Source organism: Ursus americanus, chromosome 30 (genome assembly GCF_024610735.1).
Source record: "Ursus americanus isolate L20-20 chromosome 30, mUrsAme1.1.p, whole genome shotgun sequence".
NCBI lineage: Eukaryota > Metazoa > Chordata > Mammalia > Carnivora > Ursidae > Ursus > Ursus americanus.
The window spans coordinates 29,921,944-29,936,683 of record NC_142156.1 but is presented as its reverse complement, the minus strand read 5'-3'; the positions used below and the strand labels follow the sequence as shown (position 1 = coordinate 29,936,683).

Genomic DNA, 14,740 nt, shown 5'->3' with positions numbered 1-14,740 from the left:
TCTGCCATACAGAAATACTTGGTGAGCGCCATATGTTAATAAAGGCCTCCTAGAGGTGCAGGGCGGGCTCAGTGGGTAGAAAAGCAACAGTGCTTGATCTCAGGGTCCCGAGTCCAAGCCCCATGTGGGGCATAGAGTTTACTTAAAAAGAAAAAAAAAAAGAAAAAGAAAAAGGTCACCTTCACCTTTCTAAACCTTAGAAATTAGGCAACCTGGAGACAGGATGCTCATACTTCATTGGCAATTCTGACCCCGGGAGCATTCCAGAAAACCCTACCACACATTCTACCGTTCTCTCTCTCACGGTCAGAGAGGCCGTGGGCAAAGGAGTCCCCTGCATCCCCCATCTGGCTGGAAAAGCCCCTTCCCTGTCCCCTACCAGTGAAGGACTGTTCAGTGGGTCTTCCGACCTTCACCAAGCTCTTAGAAAGCTCCAGAGCAGCCTCCCGTGCTTCCGTTGGGCTCCCCTCCTCTTGGTTCCCCAGTGGCAGTTTACTGCCCCATTGCCTCAGGTGCTTTCATCTCGGAGGCAGGAAATGACTAGACACACCAATTGTTCAATTCCCAACAGGAACCAATGCAAACACCTGGTCTCGACAGGGAGTGAGCCTTCTTGACCTCACAGGTAGCCGTTAGCATGTCTGCCAAACCGTAACCCAGACTGCAAATGCCTCCTTGTCTTTGTCGGCACCCTTCTGCATTCTGGTTCTCCGACTTTTTGAAGAAACATAAAGTGTTTTCTAACCAGATAAAAATATGTATTTCAAAATTTAACCAGCCACCTACATGTAGGAAAGAGTATTTTAGTCTTGCAGAAAGAAATTTCTTAATCATACAAACACAAGAGACTGAAAGCACTTTCTTTTCACATTCCTCTTGGTTTGTTTGATCAAGCTCTCCAAATTCTGCTCTTAAGATTTCTCAATCCCCAACGAACTAGATCAATGGAAGAACTACTAAAGAGAATACCACTGCTCTTAAAAGGGAATGCTGTTATTTGAGCTAGTTCAGAAGACTACACAAGTTTTGTCATTTACTCCAATCTGCTGGTTTGCCCTCCACAGGACCAGGAGACTGGAGAACCCTTGAGATCCCTATTCAGGTGCTGGCCTCTGGGCTCCAGGCCTGGGACCATGCCAGCAGCTCCAGTTCCAGCCCCCAGCACATCCCACTCACCACCAGGCAACCACGTGGTGAGGACACTCTCCGCCAACCCAAGAATTTATTAAAACGCTTATCTCACGTGATTTTGTGGTATCTGGGGGAGAGGAAAGCCCTATCTTCTAGAGATCTGCACTCAAGCACTGGCAGTTGAAATCATATGGTGTCTGGAATGTGATTGAAAATAGTCCAGGAGGGGGTGGAGAGGGATGGGTGAAACTGGCCATATGTTGCTAACTCTCCAAGTACCTGGGAGATCATTCTTCCATCTCTACTTCTGTGAATGTTTGGAAAAGGCCATAATGGAACTTTTAACAAGATAGTAAATAAAATGCTCATGTCAAGTATGCAGGATGACTGTTCAGAGGAGCCTGGAGGAGGCTTACTCCCAAGAGCGCCCCACTGTGAGGCCATCCTGGCTGTCACACAGGGAGTCACCATGCACTCTGAGTCATCCCGGCTGCAGAGTGCGCACCCCCCCAAGCCTGGAGAAGCTTGGCCCTCTGGAGGGCAGTAACCAATAAAAGTCTTAAGAAATCTGCTTCCAGGGGCGCCTGGGTGGCACAGCGGTTAAGTGTCTGCCTTCGGCTCAGGGCGTGATCCTAGCGTTATGGGATCGAGCCCCACATCAGGCTCCTCCGCTTTGAGCCGGCTTCTTCCTCTCCCACTCCCCCTGCTGTGTCCTTCTTTCGCTGGCTGTCTCTATCTCTGTTGAATAAATAAATAAAATCTTTAAAAAAAAAAAAAAGAAAAAAAGAAATCTGCTTCCACACCAGAGGTCAGTCCAGTCCCTCACTACCCAGACAGAGCCCAACTATGGGAAGAGTCCCATCAGCCAGAAGTCTAGCTGTGCCCGTGCCTTGTATGAACCAGGGACATAAGCATACAGGTCCCAGCCAGAGTCACCCCCCCCAGGAGACAAACACAATCTGAGCTGTGAAAAAGCCAAAACTCAAACTGACCTCCAGTCTAACTCCACTTAAAAAATACTGGTATATACATATACTTACTTATTTAAAATACATACATATCAAGATATCCACCCACAGACACAGGACTGGAGGGCAAAAATCAAATGTCACCAATAGCCATCTCTGGGCAGAAAGACTATGGAAAACATCTTCCTGTTTTGAAATCCTCTATAATGTTATCTGAAAAGGAATCAAGTACTGCATCCACCAGTACTGAACACAGGGACCAAAACAGAAGACAGAGGCGGGCCCAAGCTGCTGGGACTGGTTTCCCGTGCCCACACCGCCTTACCTCAGTCTCTCCACTCACCTACTCTGCCCACCACAGCCACCGCCAGGGCCTTCTGCTCAGCCTCTTCTGCCGCCCCCACCCACTTCACTCCTGCAGCTGACTGCTCTTCCAGATTCGCTCCCTGCACCACCCACTGGCTGCTGGACTCTCTCCTTGGAAGGGCTGACACCCCCGCACACTCCACACACCATCACCTTGTACACCACCCCTCAGAAGCAGCGCAGAATCACGGTCCCTCTCCCTCAGGGTGCATACCTGCGTCTCTCTCCTCCCCTCCTCCTGCGTGAACACACACACAGTCACCAAATTCCAAAGCTTCTTTCTTTACAGGCTCTCTCCGTCCTAAACCACCCTCTCCATTCCCATTGTTATGGCACCCAGTAGGTCTCAAATTTGAGTGTGCTTTCAAAATCAACAAGGGTGCCTGTTATTAAAGGCAGGTTCCTTGACAATGCCCGATGTTGGCGAGGATGTCTGACAGGAGAACTCCCCCATATGGCTGGGAGGAATGTAAATGGGTACATACCGCTTGGGAAAACCAGCTGGCAGACCGCAGTGATGCTGAATTCAGGCCACTCCTCTCAACCCAGCCTGGATGCACAGCCCGGAGAGTAAGTGCATATACCCACCAGAAGACATGACCCCGAACACCCCTGGCATTGTCTTCACATAACCAACAACTAGAATTAACCCCAACAGCCATCAAGCACAGGACAGAAAAGTAACCTGGGGTAGAGTCACATAACAGACGGCACACGGCGTAAATAAGAACAACTGCTACCCGTTAGGATGATCACCCATCACAGACATGATGCTGAATGTAAGAAGCCACAGTTTGGACTCCAATGACAGGAAATTTAAGAACACATGTCTCCATGGTCTGGAAGCCAGAAGAGTGGGGGCAGAATCTGCACTGGCTAAAGCTCAAGGAGAGGAGCCTGCTGGGTGCCAGGCCTGTTCCAGATGCAGGCCCAGGCTACTCATCTGGCGGCATCATGCTGAAGATATGTCCTTGTGTCATTCACTGAGGTAGGTCTGTTATACTTCAATATAAAGAAGCACTGGGCGCCTGGTGGCTCAGTCAATTAAGCCTCAGCCTCTTAATTTCAGCTCAGGTCATGATCTCAGGGTCCTAAGATCCAGCCTCACATCAGGCTCCATGTTCAGAGGGGAATCTGCTTCTTTCCCTCTCCCTTTCTTCCTCCGCCCCTCCCCTGCTCGCGTGCTAGCTCATGCACGAGCGCGTACACGCTAAAATCCATCAATCAATCAATCAAAAAAAAAAGCACCATGTGAAATGACCAGAGCTCCTAAGCCCTGACCCCATCCCTGGGTTTGGACTGGAAAGGCCTTGTGCCTGAATTGTGAGTACAGAGCGAGTCCCTCTGCACTTTCATAAGCATTAATACTCCCCAACATGAATCAAAGCAGACCCTAACTTTTGAAGGGCCCCGGGTGATCCATCAGAGCTTCTCAAGGCAAATCTGGCATTCTTTCTAGTTTACAACAGGAGCTCCATCCCATACACAGTGGCTGGATCACCTCCTCAAACATCACCTCTGAGGAGGGCTGAAGCAAAGGAATTTTTTTGTTTTGTTTTGTTTTTTAAGATTATTTATTTATTTGAGAGAGAGAGAGAGAGAGCGCATGCACACAAGCAGGGGAGGGGCAGAGGGAGAGGGAGAAGCAGACTCCCTGCTGAGCAGGGAGCCCGATGCAGGCCTATCTCAGGACCCTGAGATCATGACCTGAGCAGAAGGCAGACACAAACCCAACTGACTGAGCCACCAGGTGCCCCAGGACTGAAGCAAAGTTGGAAAGGGGTGGGGAGCAGAAAAGAAAGACAGTGGGGATGGGAATGAGCCACTTCTTAACCAACAAGCATCCCCTCCACACCTCCAGACTTCCGTCTCCTGGACTGGAATCAAGTGGCTCAGCTCAAAGGCTAACCAGCAGCCAGGTCACTCCTGTTCACTACCCGCTCCCACCCCTCCAGCAGATTCCCAGGCAGAGAACTCAGAAAAGCCTGTGGGGCCAAGGGTTAAGAGGAAACAGGGTCCAGACGGCGGAGGGAGCAAGACAGAACTCAGCTGCTATCCACCAAGTACGAGCACTGAGATGTGTGTAGATGAGAGAATGCGTAAGTCTATACTATCCTTACAACTCTGCATGTTTGGAACACTCTCAAAATAGAAAGTTCAAAGTAAGGACAATGGGGACTTCCAGAGGTCTAATGTTTTCTCCAAGGACTCACTGCCCTAAGTAACAGCTACTCCTCCTCAAGATACTTAACCCATTCAATCAGGGATCTTTATTAACCCCCCCCCCAGGTTATCAAGAGTCATTATTAAAGTGGAAGAGAGCATCTCCCTCACAGGGTGGGTTTCAAGATCGTTACACCTGGGCTTCTGGTATATTCTCTGTGCTCTCCAGGACTGGGTACTCACTTATTTATCTGTTAAAGAGAACCACCTTGTAACTAACTGTTCCAGATTCCGTCTTCAAATAAATGTCTCCGATTAAAAAAAAAGGGGGGGGGCGCCTGGGTGGCACAGCGGTTAAGCGCCTGCCTTCGGCTCAGGGCGTGATCCTGGCGTTATGGGATCGAGCCCCACATCAGGCTCTTCCGCTATGAGCCTGCTTCTTCCTCTCCCACTCCCCCTGCTTGTGTTCCCTCTCTCGCTGGCTGTCTCTGTCTCTGTCGAATAAATAAATAAAATCTTAAAAAAAAAAAAAAAGGCTCCAAATGAGAAGTGGTTCAATGTGGAGGAGTACTGATGAGAGAAACCCCTGGAAGGCCACCAGAAAAGAAGCCAGCACTGTTTTCCACCACCCTACCTGTGATTATGATGCACCTCTTATCCAAGCCAAGGCACAATGCCAGGAGCTCAACAAGAGGCAGAAGTATAAGATCCGGTCCTACCCTCAAGGAATTTATAATAATTGTTGGCAAGGCATAAAAATAATAATGAGTGTAAAACCAGCAAAAAAGAATTCATCTATTCAGAACATGCAGGATGCACCCAGTGTGGGCCCTACACACTCAAGAGGAAGTAAGAACTACCATGGGCTGAGCCATCAGGGCTCATGAGGAGATGGGGCTAAGGCCAAACCTCCAATGGGGAAGAGAAAGAACAGAAAAGAGTGAAACCAGAGGGCCTGGCATGGAGCAGGGAGCATCTGGCTAGGCCTCACATACCAGCACGGAGGGAAGGCCATCTGAAAGGACAGTTTCAGATTGAAAGGAGAATGCCTCCTAGCAGGGGCAGAAAGGAAAGAATCATCTTAGGAAGGCTGTGGTGGCACTCAGGGCCCTGGTGAGGGCCACCCTGAAGGCTGAGCACATGTGATTTTTCACATTATGGTAAGCTATCTGTGACCATGGCTCCCTCCTCCTCATGGGTAAGCAGGGCCCACCTCTTCTTCAAGACTTCTGACTACAAAAGGAACATATGTTTATTGTTAACAAAAATACACATATACTGAAAGTTACAAAGAAAATGAAAATTACTCAGATAACCAGCTAACAATGTCTATTTAACAAAAACTTACTCCAGGAGCGCCTGGATGGCTCAGTCAGTTGAGCATCTGTCTGCCTTTGGCTCAGGTCATGATCCCAGGATCCTGGGATAGAGCCCCGAGTTGGGGTTCCTGCTCAGTGGGGAGTTTCTCCCCCTTCCTCTGCCCCTCTACCCACTTGTGTATGCACTCTCGCTCTCTCAAATAAATAAATAAAATATTTAATTAAAAAAAAAACAAACCTCACTCTGGACCACGTGTCCTGCTTGTTAACCTGCTCTTCTCAGTATTGACGGGTTATGGAACATCTCCCATGTCCTTTTTTTTTTTTTAAAGATTTTATTTTTAAGTAATCACTACACCCAAAGTGGGGCTCAAATTTACAACCCCAAGATCAAGAGTAACATGCTCCACCGACTGAGCCAGCCGGGTGTCATTTTTTTTTTTTTTTTTTTGAGACTTATTTACTTATTTGAGAGAAGGAGAGAGGGAGAGAGAGAGACAGAGTGTGAGCATGAGCGGGGGGAGGGGCAGAGGGAGAGAAACTCAAGCAAACTCCCCACCAAGCGGGGAGCCTGACACGGTGCTGAATCTCAGGACCCCAAGATAACGACCTGGGCCAAAATCAAGAGTCGGAGGCTTAACCAACTGAGGCACCCAGGTGCCCCTCTCCCATGTCATTTTTAACAGCAGCATTGAACCTGCCATCTCCAGCTCCCACAACAAATCTAAGCCAGCTCCACTGCTGGCTTATCTCCCCCTGTTCCACTCCTGACTTGATGTGGATATAAGCATCCACACTGCCAACAGGCTTTGAATACTCTCCTGCGTATGGCCTTGGAGGAAATGCCTAAGGAAGTAGACATTTTAAGATTACTGGAATAAACAGTATTGCCAAACAGGCTTCCAGAAAAATGGCCTCATTTACCTGCCTCCAGCAGCAGCTTGTGAGGATGTCGTTTTGCCTGCATCTTCCCATGCACAGTGTTAAAACTTTCTCCAACCTGGGGGACCACCTGGTTCAGGCCAAGGAGCATGCGACTCTTGATCTCAAGGTTGTAAGTTCGAGCCCCACATTGTATATAGAGATTACTTAAAACTAAGGGGCACCTGGGTGGCTGAGCCAGTTGAGTGTCAACTCTTGTTCTCAGCTCAGGTCTTGATCTAAGTCATGAATTCAAGCCCCGCATTGGGCTCCACGCCGGGCGTGGAGCCTACTTAAAAATAAATAAATAAATGAATAAAGAAATAAAATCTTGGGGTGCCTGGCTGGCTCAGTCAGAAGAGCGTGGGACTCTAGATCTCAGGGTCATGAGTTCAAGCCCTACGTTGGGTGTGAGATTACTTAAAAAAAAAAAAAAATCGTAAAAAAAAAAAAAGACTTTCTCCAACTCTGAAGTGAACACCCATCAAGTTAGACCACTATCACCACTGAGCTTGAACAGACCTCTGGCAGTGCTTCGGAATCCACTTGCCTTGTGAGGCAGGAATCCCCATGAAGAATTCAGACCGTAGGGAAATGAGTGTTCAAACTATTCAAGTGCAAACTGGTAACTCTTCACAGAATGTGAGGAGGGACCAGCGGTAGCCTGGTGTCCTGGAAGGGTGAGTGGGATGGGACCACAATGTTCAGCCATGATGGGGATGGTTCTCTCAGGCAGGGGAACAAACAGGACACAGAACAGCCAGGGAAAGAAAGAGCTGGGTTCTTCTGAAGATCCACAGGCAGCCAGTACAGTGGGCCAGACCCTGGAGGAGGAAGTCAGGCTCAGAGCTGAACCCCTAAGTGGTGGGCGGCCTCTCAAACATTCCCAGCATCAACATAATTGGGGGCAGGGGGTGGAGTCCATGAAGCAAGAATTGATAGCTTGAAGCTGAATGTAGATACATGGGCATGGGGTCTTTACACTACTTGGTTTTAGGATTTAAACTTTCCATTTTGAATTTTTAAAAATTCATCACAATTCCTCAAAAAATGTACCCTCTGGTATGTAACCAACATTATTACCCTGAGGAATGCTTTAAAGTGACAGTGATAGGGAGATGATCATGTGACCACCCAGGAATGTCCCACACGGAGCCTGGACTAACCACAGCCACCTTGTCACAAATGGCAGTAAGAGTTGGGAGACTTCTGGTCAGAAACGGATGCAAGGGCTGCAGGTGTGGTAGGTGGGTGGGGTCTCTTACAAAAGGTTGCTGGTGAGGCTGGGAGGCTGGCTATAGCCTGTGCCGAGGCCAAAGATCATCAGAGGCTCGCTGGCTGGCCCTTCTGCCACTGTTAAGGCCCCACTGACTCATGGGGAGTTGCTCGAACTGCCAACAGGATTCCCCTCAGCACTTGGCTTGGGTTAACTTCCAGCTGCCATCTTCCCTCTACCCCAAAAGGCACGACATGTCTTTCAAAAATTAAAAGGCAGTTTGCCTCTCTTGTCCTGCTATGGTGCACCAAGCATTCATTTGTAACATGCAGAGTATAACTATAAGCAGCAGTGACCTTTCCTCTGCACCTCAGTTTCTTCATCTTAAAAATGGGAGTAACAAGTACATCAACTGACAGTGCAAGTGGGAAGTCAACAAGCTAACAGACGTCAACTCTTGCAGTGAGGGTTCATATCAGCTGCTGTTGTTGCTGTTGTTGAGAAAATCCTGAACCCGGAGCAGATGAGGGCCCACGTCCCCTCAGGTCACTGTCACTCCTGGTCAAGAGGCAGCAGGGCCAAGGTTCAGAACTCTGAAGTCAATAGCTCCACAATCACTTCCTGATTGCCATCAGGGGCACTAAGGCTTGGAGGTGGTCAGAGAGACAGCTCCTTGCCTCAGGGAATGGACATTTTAGTGGTGGCTTATACACAGAAGGCCGTGAGCCAGCCCAGTTGTTTAGATACCAACCAGGCTACGAAGAAAGCAGCGGGGCTCAGGAGCTTCCCCACTGGAAAACGGGCCAGAATCACACCAGGAGGGCATGGGGCTGTTGGGAAGCCTGAGTGGGATAAGCCACAGAAAAGGCTCAGGCAAGACTCCCTCACTTCTGCTTGGAGGATAGAACATAACCCACAGGGGGCCACTGGGTGGCTCAGTCGGTTAAACACCTGCCTTCGGTTCAGGTCATGATCCTGGGGTCCTGGGGTCAATCCCCACGTCAGGATCCTGTTTGGCAGGGAGTCCACTTCTCCCTCTGCCCCTCCCCCTGCTTGTGCTCTGTCTCTCTCAAATAAATAAATAAAATATTTAAAAACAAAACAAAACAAAAGAACATAACCCACAGGCAGAATCTAAACATGCAAGTTTCAGGGCACTTCCCACTGTCCTAAGGCCTCTCCAGGCCCTTGGAAGTTGCTGTTCAGTTGTCTGTTCTTTGTTCCTTATGGGTTTTTTTGCTTTGTTTCACTATGCTTCTAGCTAAAGAGCACTCAACTTTCTCCTTACAGCCCAGGCAGAAAGCTCTGCATCTCCTAGGTCCCAACCTGGAGCTCACATCTCCTTTGGGGGCTTCACCAGACGAAGACGAGATGGCTGACCTGTCTGCCCTGACTCTGCTCCATGCTCCCTATCTCCTGGCACTTGAGTAGAGCCCTGATACACACTGCCCTTCCCCACCGCCCACTCCCCCCTCCCCGGATCTCCTCCCCTTTGCAATCTGTTCAGCCCAACAGACATTTATTTATTTCACTTCTATATATGCAATCTGCTGTACTGAGAGGTGGGAGGCATAAAAGTCTCAAGAATAAGATGGCAGGAAAATGTAAAAGAACGGGAAGAATTGATTGACGAAGTCCTTTCATTCATTCACTACTTACCCACTCTATGTCAGGTGCAGTGCCAGCTACTACAGATACTTGCTTGCTCTCCGGAATCCTACAGATCACACACATGTTCAACACTAACCCAACAATCCCCCCAGGAAGGCCCAAGACCCACAAAGGCCACCTGAGAACTCTAAAGGCGGGGGGGGGGGGGGCTTCCCCTGCAGTGCTGTGGGGAGAGTGGATATTCAATGAAGAGATGATTTGAACTCACCAACAGTGCCACAACTACCCTCCCCACAGGCTCCTTAGAGTGTCATCAACTCGCCTAACCAGGCTTGGGGATTTCTCCTTCACCTTCTAAGGCTCCTAGTCCTGCAAGAACCTAAGGAGAAGGCATTTGCTAGGGCTCAGGTGGAGGTCTTTTCATTTTCCCCCCATCTTCCCTGTGAAACAGACTGGACTCCAGTCATTTCACAGATAAGGAAGATGATCTAGAAAGGTTAGGTATCCTGCCCACGGTCACTTGGCTAACAAGTGGAGAAAGTGGGGGTTCCAGAGCTTCACAATGCTTGCTGGCACAGGTAAAGAAGACCACTATAGTATGAGAGGCAGCACACACAGCCCTCAGGAAAACACGTACTCTTGCACACTTCAACAAGTGTTTAATATGCCTGGTGCCAGGCTTCATAGGACTGGGGTCCTATGGGAAACTACAAGGGGCTGAGATCCAACATATCAGAGCCGGTGACCCACTTTAAGCAGGATAGGCAGGGAAGGATCTGAAGTATTTGGTATTTAAGCAGACATCTAAAGAAAAGGAAGAGAAACTGGTCATAAATGTAGTAGGGGAAAGTCTACCTATTGTTAAATACCCTAAATACTTGATAATAACTTGTTTAAAAAGAGAGGGGGAAAAAAAAGAACTTGGAATGTTCAAGAAGCTGAAAGACCAGAGAGGCTGGAGCAAACTGGGGGGATTGAAAAGAGGTAGCTAGGCCAGGCCATGGTGAGGGGCTGGGAGGGTGGGCCATCTGGAGTCTTGTTTGATGCTAAGAGAAGTCACGACTGGCAGCAGTCCAGCATGGGTCCAGATGAGGTAGAGGTAGAGGAGGGCTAAGAAGAGATTATACGGAGTCCCTGCAAGGACTCTCCTAACCAGCCCCAAATCAAAACCGCTTTTTCTCATGGTAGCCAAGAGACGAGATTATTATTGGGCCTGCGATCTCAAGCACTGTTCTCTCTTGGTAGATACTCAAGAGCCAGGTGGAGACAGTAAACCAGCTATCAGATGTTTCTCCTTTTGTTGAAACTCCCCAGTGCTTCACTATGATTTCTTTACTCCCTCATCTATACAAATTACTTGGGTTCAAAACATTTCCCAAGATACCCACCTTCAAGCAACAGCATAAATATCAGAGGAAGGTAGAATTAACCCTGTGAACACAACAAATCAAGGCACCAAGATTCATGACTTTCAAGGTGAACCCTGGAGAGAAAACACACATATCTGAGAACTGAGAACACCACATCGTGTCAGGCAGACAACCTCTGAAACCCCAAAGGGCTCCCCAAAGATGTCCATGCCCTAATCCCAGGAACCTGGGCACATGCTACGTTATATGGCAGAAGGGACTTTCCAGATGGAATAAAAGTTATAGACTTTAAAATAGGAACATCATCCTGGATTATCTGAGCAGACCCAATCTAACCTAAAGAATTTTCTTGGCTGAAGTCAGAAAGATGCAGCCGAAGAACCCATCCCTGATGGAGGGGGCCACATAGAAAGTATGAGACCAAATACAGGCCGCCTCTAGGAACAAAAACTGACCACTGGCTGACAAATAGTAAGGTACAAGAACACCTCAGTCCTACAACCTCATGGACTGAATTTGGCCAACAACCTGAATGGGCTTGAAAGCAAATTCTACCACAGAGCCTCTAGAAGAAATGCACACCTAACCAACATCTTGATTTCAGTCCTGTAAGACCCTAAGTGGAAGACTCAGCTGAATCCACCTAGACCTTGCATCTACAGAAACTGCCACGTAATACATTTGTGTTGTTTTAAGCCAGTATATTTGTGGTCATTTGTTATGGCAGCAAGAGAAAAGCTAATACACAGGCAGCAATCTGGCAAATAAAGGAAAGAATCCAGCTTGCCTAGAAGCAGAAGGAAGTTCGTGTATGAAGTATCCAGTCAGTCCTTGACACCCAGAGACTCTTCAATTGCCCTCCTGCCCTCTGACTCTCCCCCACCCTCCCCAATTTCCTCTGATGGCAACTCATTCTTCTGGTTCTTTGGTCTCCCCAAACCTGAAGAAGAATCTTTGCCCAGAGGGCTTTTCTTGCTGAGCCCTGAAGCAGGCCATCCCTCAAGATTTCATCTATAGGGGTGCTTGGGTGGCTCAGTTGGTTGGGCGGTCTGCCTTCGGCTCAAGTCATGATCCTAAGGTCCTGGGATCGAGCCCCGCTTCAGGCTCTCTGATCAGCAGGGAGCCTGCTTCTCCCTCTCCCTCTGCCCTTCCACCTGTTTGTGCTCTCTCAAATAAAATCTTTTTAAAAAATCTCATCTATAGACAACTCCAGGGGATCCACTCCCCCCCCAAAAAAACCCAACACAACGTTTACTAATTCTGCACTATCTGCAGAATTGTCCCCAGACTATTCCATGGGAGTGCCTAGAGCCACTAATTCTACACTCCCCACGCCTTCCACTGTACTAAGAGGCTTCCCAGCATTCCGTCCCACTTCCTTCCGCACTGCTGCACTCCACCCCCTGCATCCAGTTTAGTCATCAAGGACTGTCTATGCTTGCTCTCCCCTTTCTCTGGAATGGTCTTCCTCTTTCAGTTTCTACCACTGTCTAGTGCAGGCCTTTATAATCTCTTGCTGATTAGGTCCTTCCACAACCATTTTATGGAGCAATGTGACAGGCAGTGATCTAGCAGAAGGAACAGAGTGATGAAAAACGACAGGTCCCCGAACCCCAAGAGTTCAAAACTCATAATGGCCTAACTGGCCTCTCTCCTCTGTTCTTGTTCCATCTCCAGGGATTCAGGGAATCTTCCCAACTCTGGCATTTCACTGCCTCAAAGCAGGCCACATGCCAAATACAAGCTCAACTCCTTAGCACAGCACTCCCACCACTAACATGTTAGCACCTGCTCACCCTCATTCCATTACCATCTCCTGAACCTCCTTTCCCCTCAATCCCCAGAACTCAGTCTATAGCAATGTCCTCCAATGCAGTGAGAGTTCACACTTCCCTACCACTCAGCTTGGAATGATGGCCTTTCACACTCCTACTTGTCTTTTTAGGGCTCAATTTACTCGCCACCTACTCCAGAAGGCTCCTTCTGCCCGGCTCAAGCAAACTGTCAGTTTTTTCTAGGAGAAAGACTGTACCGTAACTGCTCCTTTATGGTAGTGCGTTTCCTGAGGGCAGGGGCTGTCTCAGGCAAATTTGTGGCTAGCATACCAGTAAGCTCAGTAAAAGACTGCTAAATGAAACAAGCAGTGGGTGGTGAGGAGCTGGAGTTCCACTAGGTGAAGCCTAGAGCGCACTGGGAGGCCCTGCATTGAGGGGTTCAGCAGCTGAAACTGTGGGGAAGAGGTATTAACCCCAGCTCTTCACTCCCTCCTCCCAACCGACGATCGCTTCCTTACAGCTTCTTCCTGCCACCCTTAGCAAAATCCACACTGGGGAGGGAGTGGGGGGCGGGGAAGGCAGGATACCCGTAGATTCTCCAACCCCCACCGCCCACAGCCCCAAGTACCTAGCCTCCCAACCTCATCTTCCATCCACCCCTTTCCAATCTCTTTCTCTCACTCTGATGCGCTTTTCTTAAAGACGAATCACAAAACACCCAGATGTGCCAAAGCCGCCACGGGCTGCCCCTTTCCTTTTTCGAATTCAGTGTGATTCAAAGCAGGGGAAAGTCTGCAACCAAAGCACACAAATGACGAATGAGAAAGCTCAGGACGATGACTCATAAGCCAGGGCTCCCTGGTTTGCAGAGTTCGGCCCCGGGAAAGGTAAAGAACAGTCTATATCAGCCGAGAACGGAAGGGACGGCCGAAGGCTCAGCCGGGCCCTGCGACTCACGCAAGTCCCCGGAGCCTTCGGCCTCTTGGCGCCCCCAGGCCCCAGTGGGTCCTGGTGCCCTAGGTCTCCCGCGAGTCCGACCCGGGCCTCGCCCTCCGCGCGCGGAAGGGCTGAGGGGGGGAGGTCCGGAGATTTCGCCCTCTAGCCCGGCCCCTACTCACATTTGACTAACCAACTTCTGCCGGAAGGCGGGGCTCCGCCAGTCGGTCTCCTGCCCCGAAACGTCCATGCCGGTCCCTCCACTCCACCGCCCGCGTCCCACTCTGCTGCCGCCGCCGCCGCCGCCGCCTCTACCGCAGCGCCAGGCCCAAACCCGGAAGCCGTCGGAGGCGCCTCCGCCGCGCCGGAAGCCGAGCGGGAATTGTGGGAAATGGAGTCGTGCGCACGGGCCTGTGGGAAATGGAGTTTCCGGGCCTCACGGGGCGTCATCTCGGCAGCCCCACTTCTGCGTACCTCAAAGGCCCTGGCCTTTCTCCCAGCGCAATGTCGCGCGGGACGGGGACTCCATATGCTCCGGGCTGACCAGAACGGGTGTGGGAGAGCCATGGCTGCATAATACTCCTGATACTGCCTGCAGCAGGCCCACGCTGGCCACCTGAATTTCGTGTCACCCTACTGTGTGCTGGCCTCACTGACTCCACGAGATCCGCACCCTTCGGCCGAGCTGCTAGCAATCTCCAACGGATGCCATGGAGAGATTGTTTATTTATCAACTATTTCTCAGCACCTGCTGTGGGCCGAGTACTGTGCCAGCATGATCCAGGCTTTGCTTTCCCGCCACTTCCTTACAGCGCCACATCAAACTGTGACCAGATAGACTTTCGTCACTGCTCTCTGTTAAACAGACTTTTGGATTCTCATATCCCACTGTATTTTGTAGGGGCTGGTGATATAAGGAGCCTAAGACACATTTATTAAAAAACAGACATGGGCAATCTTGCTT

General features: G+C 49.6%; 1 protein-coding gene across 1 annotated transcript in view; it reads right to left on the bottom strand.

The window, feature by feature from the left end:
* The window catches only part of MED15 (mediator complex subunit 15), a 64,443-nt gene extending 50,325 nt beyond the window's left edge, over positions 1–14,118 (bottom strand). The window contains exon 1 of the mRNA XM_045815230.2: positions 13,959–14,118. Within this exon, the coding sequence (XP_045671186.2) occupies positions 13,959–14,026 (68 nt within the window). The 5' untranslated portion in view covers positions 14,027–14,118. The remainder of the gene's footprint in view (positions 1–13,958) is intronic.
* Between the last annotated feature and the right edge of the window lie 622 nt (positions 14,119–14,740).